The sequence below is a fragment of the Verticillium dahliae genome, genomic scaffold (genome assembly GCF_000150675.1).
Source record: "Verticillium dahliae VdLs.17 supercont1.8 genomic scaffold, whole genome shotgun sequence".
Classification (NCBI taxonomy): Eukaryota; Fungi; Ascomycota; class Sordariomycetes; order Glomerellales; family Plectosphaerellaceae; genus Verticillium; species Verticillium dahliae.
The window spans coordinates 42,452-58,081 of record NW_009276927.1 but is presented as its reverse complement, the minus strand read 5'-3'; the positions used below and the strand labels follow the sequence as shown (position 1 = coordinate 58,081).

The 15,630-nt window shown below is 53.0% G+C and overlaps 5 protein-coding genes across 5 annotated transcripts; 3 read left to right on the top strand and 2 right to left on the bottom strand.

Annotated features, from left to right (window-relative positions):
• Positions 1 to 1,547: 1,547 nt before the first annotated feature.
• Positions 1,548 to 3,209, bottom strand: VDAG_04576 (uncharacterized protein; the record flags this gene model as incomplete). Its single annotated transcript, XM_009654180.1, has 1 exon — positions 1,548 to 3,209. One exon carries the CDS (start codon positions 3,207 to 3,209, stop codon positions 1,548 to 1,550), a length of 1,662 nt encoding a protein of 553 aa, XP_009652475.1.
• A 1,338-nt stretch (positions 3,210 to 4,547) lies between these two features.
• Positions 4,548 to 9,149, top strand: VDAG_04575 (uncharacterized protein). Its single transcript, XM_009654179.1, has 5 exons — positions 4,548 to 4,863; positions 4,918 to 5,011; positions 5,108 to 8,048; positions 8,120 to 8,797; positions 8,866 to 9,149. Exons 1-5 carry the CDS (start codon positions 4,833 to 4,835, stop codon positions 8,881 to 8,883), a joined length of 3,762 nt encoding a protein of 1,253 aa, XP_009652474.1. The 5' UTR covers positions 4,548 to 4,832; the 3' UTR covers positions 8,884 to 9,149.
• A 546-nt stretch (positions 9,150 to 9,695) lies between these two features.
• On the top strand, positions 9,696 to 11,133 carry VDAG_04574 (transcription initiation factor IIE subunit alpha; the record flags this gene model as incomplete). Its single annotated transcript, XM_009654178.1, has 3 exons — positions 9,696 to 9,867; positions 9,928 to 10,023; positions 10,083 to 11,133. The coding sequence occupies exons 1-3, from the start codon at positions 9,779 to 9,781 to the stop codon at positions 11,131 to 11,133; spliced, it is 1,236 nt and encodes a 411-aa protein (XP_009652473.1). The 5' UTR covers positions 9,696 to 9,778.
• Positions 11,134 to 12,131: 998 nt separating this feature from the next.
• Positions 12,132 to 13,345, top strand: VDAG_04573 (DNA polymerase lambda; the record flags this gene model as incomplete). Its single annotated transcript, XM_009654177.1, has 2 exons — positions 12,132 to 12,342; positions 12,411 to 13,345. The coding sequence occupies 2 exons, from the start codon at positions 12,132 to 12,134 to the stop codon at positions 13,343 to 13,345; spliced, it is 1,146 nt and encodes a 381-aa protein (XP_009652472.1).
• A 493-nt stretch (positions 13,346 to 13,838) lies between these two features.
• VDAG_04572 (succinate-semialdehyde dehydrogenase) lies at positions 13,839 to 15,557 on the bottom strand (the record flags this gene model as incomplete). The annotated part of the gene is made up of 4 exons (XM_009654176.1): positions 13,839 to 13,969; positions 14,039 to 15,283; positions 15,368 to 15,455; positions 15,537 to 15,557. The coding sequence occupies 4 exons, from the start codon at positions 15,555 to 15,557 to the stop codon at positions 13,839 to 13,841; spliced, it is 1,485 nt and encodes a 494-aa protein (XP_009652471.1).
• Between the last annotated feature and the right edge of the window lie 73 nt (positions 15,558 to 15,630).

Here is a 15,630-nt window from a genome sequence, read left to right as displayed (position 1 = left end):
AAACCCCATGGATTCGCACTTTTCGCGCTACTTCCAGCCAGCTGCCGCCTTCAATCCCCCTCCCTCGCGACCACTTCTATCACACCTGTATCAGTAACTCTCGCTCCCCGCCTTCATCGATCTTGAGACGGCTTCGCACACCCCTCAGCATGGCTCTTTCGATGCAATTCAGCTTGATGAGATGATAAACACCAATGCAACTTTCGATGACCGTCCGCCTTATTCTTCATAGAGTCCGCCTAAACCGTAATTGTGTCGACTGAGCGCCAAGAAAAAAATAACAGCTGACTGTACCACCGCCGTATGCAGCGTGGGGCATGCCATGACAGCTTGGCCGCAGCCCCTTCTTGTAATGATCCAAGGCCATGCTTAACTTGGCTTCCAGGTAATTCCTTTCTTTTTGGGGGACCACGCTGATGTGACAAGCAGAACACAGTGGGCCTGTTGAACTGTACCGGGATTAGCAAAGCCTGTCAGTTCTGCCTCTTGTTATAAGTTCGATGTGGTTTGTTTGACAGCAGTGCCGCTCATTTGGACGAGACGCTGGATTCGCTACCGCATACCGTTCGTCACTCGCAGAGCTCGGTTGCCATGGCGGAAGTCCGCTTCATGCCGCTGTGGACATAGACAGTAGTTGTTTCTCATCTGTGTCCGAGGTCTCGTCGTCAATACGCAAGAGTGAGCGACAGGCCGCTGCACCGTTGCTTCACTCATGACAAACTACAATGGGTTGTAACTTGCAAAGTTCACTCGTGAACCTGTTCCTCAAAATACGACTTGCTCTGTCTGAGGCATAGTGACGCTGTTGAGTCGGAGGTCAAACCCTATGGCATCCTGCACAGTATACTCATCTAGGCGATTTCCCACTTGCGAAGGCCCTTGATCAGGCCGCTCCAAACATGACACCCAACTCTAGGGCTTGGCGACATTCATTTGTTGATTCGCATACTTTTAGCTGCCGATTGATAGCTATAGCACACATCTTGTAGAATGATCCTCAGGGACTGTACTTGCCACTTGCATCATCGGAGAGCTTTACGGGCTTCGTTACCTCGATGAGATCAGTGGTTTAGTCAACAAGAATTACAGGATTCTTTTTTTTCTCACTGTATTACACTATACCGGAATGTCGAGCAATGTCAAGTTCAGACGGTCGTCGACAATTCGTCCTACAGTCACCATACCTGATATACTAGGGAGTATTTGATGACTAGAAACGGTGCAACAGAGAGATACAAAGTAGAAATGGAAATAAATCACTACCTGCTTACAGCACCTATATCGCTAGCCTACTCTGGGTATCTGAGAATTACAACGGCACCGTCAACCCTAATCACGCTGGTGAAAAAAAACAAGTCAACTATTCGTGGAGGTGGAAACGCTCCTCGTAAGCCCGGATCCTTCCCCATTACCGCAAGTCAGTATGATAAGGTACTACCAATACGAAAGCAAGAGGCCTCGCGCGAACTATTCCTGAAAACGAAAAATATCAACGACAAAGATGCAACACAGCATGTCCGATGAACGTCATTCGCCAGCTTGTGGGGTCAGCCTGATTTCCTTGCACGAGCAGCGTCCTTGACTCCGCCGTCGACGCCTGACGAGCGAGATACGGCAGCTAGATTCTCGTCTTTGAGGAGAGGAATCTGGTCCACACTGGACAGCCCCGCAGCTTTGGCGCCGGGTGGACTGCTGACCTCCGGCTTGAACTGCGGGGTGGCATCCTCGACTACAGCCGTGGACAGCTCGGCGGATACCGGGCCGTCTGGATGAGGTGTGACCAAAGGCGAGTTGAGCGGAATTTCTGGGCTGTTCTGCCACTGGCTGACCTCGGCTTTCAAGGACTCGAGCTCCTTCTGGAACCGTTTGCCGAAGACATCAATGTAATATGTCGACCCGTTGTAGACGCTCCATGCAAAGACAGCCATGAGGAAACCAGCCGAGGCGTAGCGACTGTGCAGCCAGATGGGGCAAGGAAGCATGGTAAGCACGGCATAGCTGTACTGTATCCCCATGAAGGCGGGCTCCTGTAGCGCGTTGGGCAATGCTAGTACGACCTTGCCGATCCATGTCTTTGAGTATGAGCGCCGAAGCCAGGTAAACGAAGTGGGACGGCCGGCGGCAATCTTCTCCCGGCGGCGAACAGTGATGAGGAAGTAGTACGACAACTGCCAGACCGCATATGGAACGGAGCTCCAAGCTAGCATCGAGAAAACGTTGCCGTAAGCAGTCGGCGACCCGGCGGGCGAATGCTTGATTGCCCATATGGCAGGGTACCGAGAGGCCTGGAGCTGCTCAGGCCAAAGATGGACCATGGAATGCAAAGTGGCACAGGGCATGATATGGATGAAGAGCGAAGTAACCTTGTCGAAGCTGTGAAAGACAAGTGAGTTTCTCCACATGATGATAGCGACAGCGTTGTTGCCGAAGGCCAAGCAGTACGCGGCGGTGAATAGTCGCTTTGAACCAGGAAAACCCCAGATGCTGAGCATGAGGAGGAAGTTGACGAAGTAGCAGAGATCGGCCAAGAAATAATGCATGCCTCGGCGGTGATAGGTGAAGAAGCGGATCGGCATGAAGTAGAGGAGCTGGATGGTGTACCATATGTGGAACCACTCCGGGAACCCGCCGATGAGGTAGCCGCTGAGGAAGATATTCATGACACCACAGATGAAGGATACCTTCTCTCGAAGAGTAATGATCTTGGCGTCGCCCCATTGCTTGCCCAGCTTGTCAACACTGACACGCATCCGTTTGCGATAGCGGTCAAGCTGCTCGTCAGCGGTGGGCACACGGCGCCTCCACTCCTCTACCATGCGCTCTCGCGCCTGGTGACTCTTCGACTTGAACGCATCCCTCGATTTCTTAACCTTCTGTGTCTGGGCCGAGATGCCTTTCTGTAGCTTTTCGAGTTGTTGGGGCAGTGCAAAGTTATCAAGAAGATCAAGCACCGACAGGCGGTCCAGGGGCGGGAAAGCCTCCCAGTCTTCATGGTAAGAGCTACTCCCTGAGAAGGAGGGATGTCGGGACAACCTTGGGCTTCCTGGTGTGATCGGCCCAATGTTGGGAGTGTTTAAGGAATCGTGGTCGGGCGGGGACGAGCTGAGCGAAGGAGCGTCGTTGGCATCGAAGACAGCAGGGAGATCGTCGTGTGATGATGTCGGGCCCTCTTCCGAGGTTCGCATGTCGACAGGCTTAGAGTGCGTCATTCTCGCACTCGTAGCTCGTTATAGCTGAAGCAGCTGGGCACGGAGGTCAGTGCTTGTTCGTGTTGATCAACACCCTTATGGATCAGGGACCGGTTGTTCGCAGTTGCGATAGCCAGGCATCGAAGGGTACATGATCTTACATCTCGGGTTCGTAGGATGACCTCAGATCCTGATCACGAAACAAGCGTCGAAGATCAAGTGCAAGGTGCTGGATCGCGAAGGCGGTGTATCAGTATACCCGTGTTGTCGAGGTGGCTGTGAGCTGAACAGGGCTGGAATAGGGTGGGCGAACGAGTCGGATAATAAGTTGGTGAGTTGTCCTCGTGAGAAGTGTGTCCCATATGTGTGGCTCTGGGCAGTGCAAGGATCGAAGAAAGGGTGGTGCCTTGGGTTAACGTCTTCTTGATGACGAGATGGGCTGTCCTTCGTCCCTATGGTTGTTCACGGGATCCAAGTAGGTATGTCGACCAGGGCCGAGAGCTAGATGAGCGACCGATAGATAACGAACACGATTAAGCATTACGACGTCACTCGTTAACAGTGGAGACTTCAATGCTTGATCTAGCCTCGAGCTCGCACGCTTTATGGGACATTCTTGGAAGTAGCGAAGTAGATGGCATCCGCCTTTACATAGCACATCACTTCAAACACCTCTAACAAGTGACTCGCGAATTCCATTCGATCACGGGCGCCGTCTTGCCTCTCCATTTTCACGAGGTTGCGTCACATGGCATCTTGGGAGGTTGTGCGTCTGCTCCGCTAAAGTCGCAAGTGTTCCAGAGTGAACTGAACTGAAGTACCTGATCCACCCAGGTGTTCAATATGCAACCAAGTAGCCCCAAGAAGCGAAGAGGTAACTGCATTCAACCTTCCCACATGGTTTTTGCTGGGCTCAGGTATTTCACTCACAATCAAAGTACCTTGAAGGCATCATCGGTAATTGGCATGTGCATGTCCTGTTGTCCGTCTACTGGACAAGCAAGGCACCATAAGACAGGTTGGTACCGCACCTAGGTACCTAGGTACCTCAGGGCCCCCAATCACTGGATGCCCGTAGTTGGAGCAGGTGCATGGCCTGGTCCCTGTGGTTGGCTTGCACGTCCCTGGGACCTGCAAATTGGAGCAGTCACATGACCTTGGTCGCACTCAAACTGGTGACTGGCTGTCCGTCGCGTTGTGTGGGGTGAGTGCCAACCCACCAGCCCAACGTTGTGGGGACTGCTCCAAGTCGCGTGCTGGCGCATCTTGACGCGCGTGGAAAGTGGGAGACTCGTAAATCATCTCGATAGATCCTGGATAAGCAGTGTGCGACTCAACTGCCCACGCGAAGCTGAAGGCATAGGCAAACGCCTGTTGCGACTTACGTTACCACGGTTAATCAACTAGCATCCTCGTTTCCACACGCGACTGCTTCTAACTTGCGACGCGCACACGCATGCACGACGATCCCCTCTTCGCGCCGAACTCCATCCATCTTCGCGACAGCCTCGGTCAACATCGACACTCTAGGTCGCCAGGCTCAACACAAGCCCTCTTCAATTTCGGCCAAATTGGGGTCTCCAATGATTTACGGTTGTTCCAACAAGCCTTGACACTGCTATTCACGCGTGCCACACCACCACCATGGGCAAACTCATCCGCCTCGAGCTGTTCAGTATGCTGCGCCTTTTCCCATCAGCTTCACCACGCCTACTAATTCGCCTTGCAGACTTCAAGTCCTACAAAGGGCATCATGTCCTCCTATTCGGGGACTCCTATTTCACCTCCATCATCGGTCCTAATGGATCTGGAAAGTCCAACTCGTGCGTTCCCCTTGTTCCTTCCCTGTTGTCATCTGCATGCTAGAAATTGCACAAGAGAATCAGGACTCATTGCTAATACGGGCTATCGCACGTCAGCATGGACGCCATTTCCTTCGTCCTAGGAATCAAGTCTTCACATCTCCGCTCAACCCATCTCAAGGACCTGGTTTACCGTGGCCGCGTCCTGAAGACGTCCAAAATAAACGACGACGGATCTGCGGACACTCCGAGCGCCAATGGAGACGCAGATGGGAAATCGAACGGTGACAAGCCATCGCGCCACGACCCAAAGACTGCTTGGGTTATGGCTGTGTACGAGGACGATGCCGGCGATGAGCAGAAGTGGAAGCGATCAATCACAAGCCAAGGTTCTAGCGAATATCGGATCAACGACCGTGTTGTGAACGCACAGCAATACAACACGGCCCTCGAGGTCGAGAATATTCTGATCAAGGCGCGGAACTTCCTGGTTTTCCAGGGTGATGTCGAGGCCATTGCAGCTCAGTCTCCTCAGGACCTCACGCGTCTTATCGAGCAGATTTCGGGAAGCTTGGAGTTCAAAGCCGACTATGAACGTCTTGAAGCGGCGGCAGAGAAAGCCGCCGAGGACCAGAGCTTTCAGCTTCACCGGCGCCGGGGCATCAACTCAGAGATCAAGCAATACCAAGAGCAAAAGAGGGAGGTCGAAAATTTCCAGCAGAAGACTGAAGAACGAGACCGCGCCATCGTTGATCGCATGCTGTGGGAGCTTTTTCATCTCCAAAGCAGCATGGATGAGTCCAACGACAAGATCAAGGATCACGAGGAGAACCTCCAAGAGTTCAGGCGCAACGTAGCATCTTTTGAGAAGAAGCTGGAAGCCGCTCATAAAGAGCTCGCGGCGGCGACACGAGATGTCAGCAAGCATGACAAGCACATCAGAGCCAAAGAGCGAAAGATCGAAGAACTCGAGAACAGCCTTGTTCCCATCAATCAAAAAGTGGAACAGAGCACTCGTGAAGCAAGCGCTCTTCGCCAACGTCTCGATACAACACGAAGAGAACGTGACGATCAGGTCAAAGTTCTGGAAGATGATAGAAAGAAGCTCAAGACTGTCGAAAAGGCTCAGGAGCTCAAGGAAAGAGAGTTTCAGGAAAGGTCTAGAAAACAGGGCACGGAGCTCAGCGACGAAGATCGCAAAGAGTACAACGCTCTGCGCAGTCAGGTCTTCGCCAAAACGTCAGCCAACCAAAACAAGATCGACAACCTTGTCCGTCAACAAAAGACAGATGAAGTCATGGTCAATAGTCTCAAGAGCAAAGTCGACGGCTTCAATGCCAACGTCGAAAAGCTAGATGGCGAACTCGAGACGATCCAAGAACGCGCCAAATTTACGAAGGACACCATCACCACCCTTTCTGAGCAAATCGATGCGAAGAAGAAGGAGTTCAGACAGCTGGACTCCACTCGGGTGCGGACAAATAACAAACGAACCGAGCTTGAGGAGCATTTGCAGAAGGTGGCCAGGCAGTTGAATGAAGCAGACGACGGCCGTCGCCAAAACGATCGCGAGACGCGCATGAAAGAGACGGTCAGCACGCTCAAACGCATTTACCCTGGCGTCAAGGGTCGCATCGGAGATCTTTGCAAGCCTAAGCAGAAGAAGTTTGACGAAGCTGTCATCATTGCCCTCGGCAAAGACTTTGAGTCCGTTGTCGTGGATACCGAGAAGACGGGCATGCAGTGTGTCCAGCATCTGAAGGACAACCAGATCCCACCAATGACGTTCATTCCGCTTGACAACATCAAGGTCAACGCTGTGAACACGGCTGTCAAAGGTATCAGCGGGGCGCGGCTTACGATCGACACGATCGACTTCGACTCTGCTTACGAACGCGCCATGGCATATGCTTGCGGCAGCTCGGTGGTGTGTGACGACCTTCGCGTGGCTTCACATATTTGTTACGAGAAGAAAATCCCTGTCAAGGCTGTGGCGCTGGACGGTACCGTCATCCACAAAGGAGGTCTCATGACTGGTGGACGGGGCCCCGAGCACAAGGGCGGCAAACGGCGCTTCGAGGAACACGATGTCGACGCTCTGAGGAGAACAGCCGCCAAGTACACCGAAGAAATACAAAACCTGCCGGCAACTGATAGGCGTGCGGAGGATACCCTACGTACTGATCTACAAGTGCTAGAGCCTCAACTGGCGGCTGCCAAATATGAATTGGCTCAGTTTGAGAAGAACCACGCCAGCAAGTCACGGGAAAGAGACCACCAAGCCCAGCAGCTTCATGACTGGGAACCTCAGTACGCTGCGAAGAACGCCGAGCTACGATCAACAACCGAAACCTTGGAGAATTTCCGAGCAGCCATCTCACAGGTGGAGGACCGAGTCTTCGGTGACTTCTGCAAAAGGTTGGGTCTGAGTAATATCCGAGCGTACGATGCAGAGCACCAGGGTTTGCAACGTCAACTCGAAGAAGAACGAAACAGGTTTGAAGTCCAAAAAGAGAGGCTGAAGAGCACCCTTGCCTGGAACGAGTCAAGACTCAAAGACTTTGAAGGTCGCGTGGCATCCATGGAGAGGAAGCTGAAGCAATTCGAGAAAGACCTGCAAACGTACGAACAACAGAAATCGGAGATCGAAGATAGAATGGGCGAGGTCTCGGACGAGCTGGATGCGTTGCGTGAGAATCTGCAGGTCGCCCGCGCAGAGCAGCAAGAGCGTAGCCAGAAGGTCGCCGAGGCAAAGGCAGAGGTCAAGAGTCGCAGCAAAGAGATCGAAGCGAGGCAGAAGGACATCAATGCCCTTGAAACAAGTGTGCAAAAGGACGGTGCCGCCAAGTTTGCGCTGTTGAGAAAGTGCAAGATGGACGGAATCGACATCCCGCTGGTTGATGGGTCATTGGACAACCTGCCTAGGGAGGACAACTTGTTGCGTCAGGACCCTGATGCCATGGACCTCGACGACGAGGACGACGGAATGTTGGATGCTGCCCTCGATGATCATGGCATCATGATTGATTTTGATGGGCTGAGCGACGAGCTGAAGAATGTGAGCTCATGGTCCCTTCCTTCTGGACGGTGTGTTTGACTTGGGGAGCAGCCTGCTAACGCGTGTGCTAGTCCAATGACGAGAGCATGAGCGAAACCCTCAAGGAGAGGATACACACTCTTGCGGCGGAGTTAGAAAAGATCAACCCTAACATGAAGGCAATGGAGAGGTTGGAAGGTGTTGAGACCAGGTTAAAGAACACCGAACGCGAGTTCGAAGACTCGCGAGTAGCGCTCAAAGAAGCTCGCGATGCCTTCAACGTGATCAAGACGAAAAGGTATGAGGTCTTCAACAAGGCCTTTACACACATCTCGGAACAGATCAAGACCGTCTACAAGGATCTTACACGCTCTGACGCGTACCCTCTCGGTGGCCAAGCATACCTGGACAAGGAAGAAGACAACGACACTCCCTACCTGGCGGGCATCAAATACCATGCCATGCCTCCCCTCAAGCGATTCCGAGACATGGATCTCCTTTCGGGTGGCGAGAAGACTATGGCAGCGCTGGCACTACTCTTTGCCATCCACAGCTACCAGCCGAGCCCCTTCTTTGTCCTCGATGAGGTTGATGCCGCGCTCGACAACGCCAACGTTGACAAGATCAAGAAGTACATCCGGGAGCATGCCGGACCCGGTATGCAGTTTGTCGTCATCAGTCTCAAGGCAGGACTTTTCCAGGACAGCGAGAGCCTTGTAGGAGTCTACCGTGACCAGGAAATCAACAGCTCGAGGACGTTGACGCTTGACGTAAGTCTACTTTTATCTGCGATCACAACTTTGAAATTTATCGACTCTTTTGCTAACAATCTGCATAGCTTCGAAAGTATGTTTGAAAGAACAGGTTTTGATGGCGTGGGTGCAATTCCTCTGCCTGCTGCAACCTGTTGCGCAGGTATCTGGAGATCTGGGTGCTAGAATCTGAAGGTCGTGTGTTATGCTTGGGCGAGGGGGATTCGACTTGGTCAGTGGTGCGTTAGGCGCGAGATGCAATCCGGTTCACTTCCGACCGGGTATGACCGGTTGACCTGGCGTTTTGGTTGGTGTTAGGCTTGCTTCTCTCCAATTGACCGCTGCGGGAAATTCTCATCAGTTTGGCTGCATTCTTTGAATTGATCTGGGGCAAGGGAGCTTGAACATGGCTTGCACCACGCTGGCTGTTAGAGCGGCGCTGAGAGTCCTGTGCGGCTGCGCTGATCCATTGCAGATGTACCTGCAGCATTAGCCAGCTGTAGTATTGATTGGTCACAGCTCTAGTGGGTCAGACCCGTACAAACCCCACCAACACCAGTGCTCGGTGCAGTACTCGTGGGCAACATCGAATCTGACGGCTGCTTTGAAGTTCGTGACAGTAGTTTACGACTTTCGTCCCTTGTTCCAGCATTGGGCCACCACCTTCAATATATTGGCGAGTACCATCCCACGACGATTCATCACAGTCGACTTCGGGATATACAATCGAGAGACTAGCGTGAAATTGACTCTGCCTCCACCGAACTATTCCCACTTCAGCAGGCTTGCGCAAACAATTCTACCGGCTGGCGCGACGCTTGACCTTCCTACCTTGTCGGCGATGGACCACTTGCCCAACACATCGACACACGCGCAAACCTGAACTCTTCTGCTGCCGTAGGATTGCCTTCTTGGTCGCATGATCCTTAATTCAAATACTACATCACTGTCACTTCACCTGGGAATCTTCGATCGACGAGCATGGCGCCTCCACTGGACATGGCCAAGACGTTGGTCAGGCAGGTGGTTCGAGCCTTCTACGACAACAACTATGTCCTGGTCATTGACGCCCTAATTATTCACTCGGCGTACGTTTCAGCGCGTATTCGCGAATCTTCCTAAGGCGCAAAGGTACTAACGAAGACCAGACTCAAGGACGAAGACTTGCGCTTTATGTTGGGAATGAACACAAAAGAGGTACACAGGCTTTGCGGAAAGCTGCGAGAAGATCGCTTCATCACATCGTACGGGAACGACCTTCCACACATACATCTTTCCCCTTGCTAATCCCCATCGTTCATAGATATACGCGACCGGAGCAGTCGAATAACCCGGAACAGAAGCGACCGATCAACAAACAATACTACTTCATCGATTACCGACAGGCCATCGACGCAATCAAGTGGCGGGTGTACACCGTGGACAAAGAGATACAGGGCACGAACATTCCGGTGAGCGAGCGCAAGGAATACTTCTGCGAGCGGTGCAAAGCCGAATGGACCCAAATGGAGGTGCTCGACAAAGCCAGCAGCGCAGGGTTCCTCTGTCACAACTGCGAGTACCCCTTGACACATGACTTGGAACGGCACTCGACGGGACATCAAGAGTCAACCAGATTGAACGAGCAATTCAAGTTCATCACAGAGATGCTGCCGCGTATCGATGATGTGGTCGTACCAGAGAACACATTCGACATAGCCATTAGTGCCTACAAGCCGCTGGCGCCCGATACCAGCCAGGGCCCCATCGGTTTTGTCTCAGCCCTCCAGCCTACATCGGTCAAAGGACTGGACAATATCGGCCCAAAGTCTCTATCAGTCAACATATCCACATCCGACGGACCGTCAGAGGCAGAGAAGGCCGCGGAGCAGGCCAGGAAAGATAAGATTGCGCATCAAAATGCGCTACCTTCATGGATGTCCAACAGCACTGTTACGGGAGAATCCTATCTCACGGCGAATTCTGGATCGACCCCTGCGGTGAAAACGCAAGCACTTGATTCGAAAGAGGGGATCAAAAGCAGCGGAGAGGAACAAGATGACTCGGAAATGGCAAAAATGTTCGCGGCTATTAAGGCACAGCAAGAAGCAGATGCTGCCCGGGCGCTTGCAGAAGAAGGCAGCGATGACGAGGAAGACGAGGACGAGGACGATTTCGAGGATGTTGTGGCGACAGGCAACAACTCCAGCGGGGCAACGCCAGCCAGTGCTGCCACGCCTGCGAATAAAAGAAGCGCAGATTCCCATGAAGACAGCGCCGACGACTTGCCAGCAAAACGAGTCAAGCTTGAGTCGCCGGCTCAGCAGGAAGGCGACGAGAGCGAAGAAGACCTCGAATTTGAAGATGTTTCATGAGAAGTTGGCTCAGGCATGGCCACGGAGGCGTACAACATTTCATTATCGTCCATGATGCTGGGGGTGTTCAGGTTGTTTGCAGGGGCCCGAGGCGTTATCCAGGCCTTCGTCTCTAGAAATGGTTACCGGGCCAAACTTTTAGACATTTTTGGGTGCGTCCATCTGTTAAGATAAGCAGAAATGTACCAATGATGTCAGAATGGTGATTCGCTGATGAACATCATTCGTCGTCACCACAGCATACGCGGGCTAATAAACAAAGGCCAACAGTAGTCAACCTGCCTGCCCCGCATGCTCTTTCGCTTCATGCTTGCCTCATGCCCACTGCAAACAGCAACAGCACGCCTACAAGAACACGATGATGTCTTGACGAATGGTTTCCTATGAGCAGACTCGAAAACGCATGCATAGCGAGCATTCTTTGATTTGCCGACATGAGCCTGCCATTTCCTTCAATCTTTCTTCTCCCCACACATCTAAATCCCGGACGACTTCACGAGGTTGAGGAAAGTATTCCTTCATTAACGTATGATATACTGGAGGCGGACGTCATCATCGGCAATATCTCTAAACGAGAAAGAGCACTCTTCGAACTGCGGCACAGGAATGTCCTCACTGAGCCACTGGACGTAGCTGTCAATTCTGACCCATCGGAGACCGGGCCAAGAAAACGAATCAGACTTTCTACGAGCGAAGACGGAGACCCCACACCATCGAAGCCAGCGAAAGAAATCAGGGTGTTGAAGCTGGCATGGGTGACGGAGTCGCTGGCAGCAGGAACGCTGCTCCCTATGCAGTCTTACATGCTGTACCGAGGTCAAGTTATTCAAAGTTGCAAGGCAAAGTCGCCGCAACATTCGGAGTCTGCGGAGTCAAAACAGCCAGTGGCTCAGAAGGGCCAGAGCATTTCGACGGGGCGCCGAAGCCTTCACAGGTCTGTTCCTGTATCCCAAGGCCCCAGCTTACTGAGAGAAACAACATCGGAACATGACGCTGTGATGACTATGCCTCCGATACCAGCGTTTTTGAGGACCACATACTCTTGTCAGAGACCAACACCTGCCAATCCACCAAACAATGAATTTGTAGAGGCACTCAAAGAGATACGAACGACACGAAAACTGCTCGGTGATGAGATTGGTGTGCGTGCCTATTCGACTGCAATTGCCACTGTAGCGGCGTACCCTTATGCGATATCCACTTCTCCTGGTTAGTATATCTGATAAGTCATGACTAGGTGATATGCGAGAACTAGACTGATTCAAAGGCAGAAGTAGCAAGACTTCCTGGTTGTGGCAGTAAGATTGCCGAGCTTTATCATCAGTGGAAAACAACTGGCTCGCTTGGGGAGATCGATTCCTCACAACAGGAGGCAAGGTTACCCGTCTTTCGCCTGTTTTATAATATATGGGGCGTCGGTGACACGACGGCTCGCGAGTTTTACAAAAAGGGCTGGCGAGATCTGGATGATCTAGTTGAATACGGCTGGGACCGCCTCAGCCGTGTTCAGCAGATCGGAGTCAAGTATTATGACGAGTTCCTCCAACCCATTCCACGCCATGAGGTGGAAGCCATTGCTGCCACCATTCTTCGACAAGCTCAAGAAATTGAGCCTGGCTTCCAGCTGACCATTGTCGGGGGTCACAGGCGAGGCAAAAAAAGCAGCGGTGACGTCGATGTTATTCTGAGCCATGCGGACGAAGATGCCACTTATAGGTTTATCGAGAGGCTCGTCGCATCTCTCGAGAAGGCACAATTCATCACGCATACACTTACGTTGAGCACTCACAACAGTGAGAGGGGCCAGAAGCCTCTCACGTGGAAGGCTGATACTGCTAGGACCAAGGGGGCGGGTTTCGACACGCTCGATAAGGCCATGGTGGTTTGGCAGGAGCCGGGGAGCAAAGACTCGGCTTCTGACAGGCCACACCGGCGTGTCGACATCATCATAAGCCCGTGGAAGACAGTGGGTTGCGCAGTTCTAGGGTGGAGTGGCGGGACGACCTTCCAGAGGGATGTGCGAAGGTACTGTAAGAAGGAATTAGGGTACAAATTCGACAGCAGTGGCATACGCAAACGATCAGACGGGTCTTGGGTCGATTTGGAGAGAGGGAATCAAGGGACAGCGCCCGATATGGTGACGGCCGAGCAGCGTGTGTTCGAGGGGCTGGGACTTGACTGGCAGCCGCCGGAACAGCGATGCACCGGGTGACACGGCTTCGTTCCTTGTCTGGGGGGGCCGGTAGGACCATGGCCGAGTACACGGGGCCGGGCGTTTTTCTTGCCTCTTTCGGCGGCGGCATACCTGAGTCAGGTCAGGACGTGAAGGATACCGGCTAAGTGCTACTGCGCACTGCCGATTCCTTGCACGGCCTGCCCGACCGTCACATCTTCGAACGCTCAGTCGGGCGTCCTGCTTCAAGGGAGGCGCAGAAATTGCTGGCAGCCCATGGCTCCAGATGATGGGTATTTGGTGGAGAATTCGACTTTGCGAATTCTTGAGCAGATCCGGGATCATGCGCAAGTGGGTTGGCGTTCCGGGACACATAATGCGTTGACGTCTCGTCCTCAAAGAACCGATGAGGCCCGTGACAACGGTCTAGAGTCATGAAATTATCAACACAATCATCTCTATGGTATTTTTTATGCAAACGATGCATGCTATATCTCGCTATGGGCTACCAGGCCCCTCTTGATTCTATGGCTCACGACTCACTCACACCTGTCATGACCATTTTGGTCACCAGGTACTCATCAATACCGTACTTGCTACCTTCTCGTCCAAAGCCACTCTGCTTTACGCCACCAAAAGGCGCAGCTGGGTCACTAATGGAGCCTGTGATAAAGGTTAATGGACTGCGAAATCACGCATGCAGTATCGTGTGGGCTTGCAAGGGTAACCTACCAACATTGACCCCAACCATGCCGACTTCAAGTGCTTCTGCTACCCGCCAGCAGCGGCTCGCATCCTGGCTGAAGAAATAGCCGGCAAGACCGACTTCTGTGTCATTGGCCATCTCGATAGCATCCGCCTCCGTGTCGAATGCGAAGAAAGCTGCAATAGGACCAAACGTTTCCTCTGTGCAGATCTTCATTCCGGGCGCCATGTCGGCGAGCAAAGTAATGTCGAAGAAGTTGGGTCCCAAATGTTTCAGAGGCTCGCCGCCATGGAGCACTCGAGCACCTTTCGAGACGGCATCTTTGACGTGCTCGTCCACCTTTTGGGCTGCGCGCTGGTGAATGAGTGGCCCATGTGTCGTTGTTTCGCTGAGGCCGTCGCCAACCTTGAACGTCCGGACGATGTCAAGGACTTTCCGCGTGAATGCGTCGTACACCTGGCGCTGGACAAGGATGCGGTTGGCACAAACACAGGTCTGGCCCGAGATGCGGAACTTTGATGCAATTAGGCCCCGGGCGGCGACATCGAGGTCGGCATCTTCGAAGACGATGAAGGGCGCGTTACCGCCCAGCTCAAGGGAGAGTTTCTTCAGTGTGGTAGAGCTCTGGCTCATGAGGATCTTGCCCACGCCAGTGGATCCGGTGAAGGACACCTTCTTGATGATGGGGTGGGTCGTCAGAGTCTTCCCGACCGCGATGGTGTTGTGTGCCGATGCCGTGATAATGTTGACAACGCCCTTGGGGATACCAGCCCTGTGCGCCAGCTCGGCGAGAGCAAGGGCCGTAAGAGGTGCCTCGGCCGGCGCCTTCACGACGACGGTGCAGCCTGCCGCCAGCGCCGGGCCTACCTTTCGGGTGATCATGGCGCCGGGAAAGTTCCATGGTGCGATCAAGCCACAGACGCCAATGGGCTCTTTGAGCGTGACGATCCTGCAGCTCGGGTTGCTCGCCTGAATGGTCTCGCCGTAAATGCGCGGCGCCTCCTCTGAAAACCACTCGAAGAAGCTCGCTGCGTAGTGGACCTCGGCCGTGGCATCTGCAAGTGGCTTGCCATTCTCGAGAGTAATGATGCGTGCCAGGTCTTCGGCGTTCTCGATCATGAGCTCATACCACCGGCGGAGCCATCGAGCTCTCGTGCGAGCTGGTGTCTTGCGGTATGATGCGAATGCCTGGTGCGCTGCTTCGATGGCAGCCTCGGTGTCCTCAACATCGAAATCAGGACATTGAGCTACGGATGCCAGCGTTGAAGGGTCTTAGAACATGGTCAGCATGGTTTCCCCAGGAGAAATGACCTCAGTCTTGATTGAGCCTTGCGAGACTCGGATGCGACACATACTCTCAACGTTAAATGTTTTGCTGGAGCCAGCCGCTACCCAATCGCCATTCACATAGCATGCCGTCCGCATCAGGGACGGATCATGCAACTATCGTGATTGTAAGCCGAGTCCACGCAGAGCCTTGTGAAAAAACCTAAAAAAAGAACAGCAAACTTGAAGGAAACTTACAGGGTGAATGTTTGAGATCATGGTAACAGATGTGAGCTGCAGCACGTCCTGCTACTCACAGCAGATGTCGATCGGTGTCGAAAAGAGAGCTTCG

Excerpts from the sequence above, each read along its gene's own strand:
- VDAG_04575 (XM_009654179.1), top strand. The coding sequence starts at position 4,833 with ATGGGCAAACTCATCCGCCTCGAGCTGTTCA. Across the intron at positions 4,864-4,917 it reads CATCCGCCTCGAGCTGTTCA|ACTTCAAGTCCTACAAAGGG; the intron begins GTATGCTGCGCC and ends TTCGCCTTGCAG. Across the intron at positions 8,049-8,119 it reads TGAGCGACGAGCTGAAGAAT|TCCAATGACGAGAGCATGAG; the intron begins GTGAGCTCATGG and ends CGCGTGTGCTAG.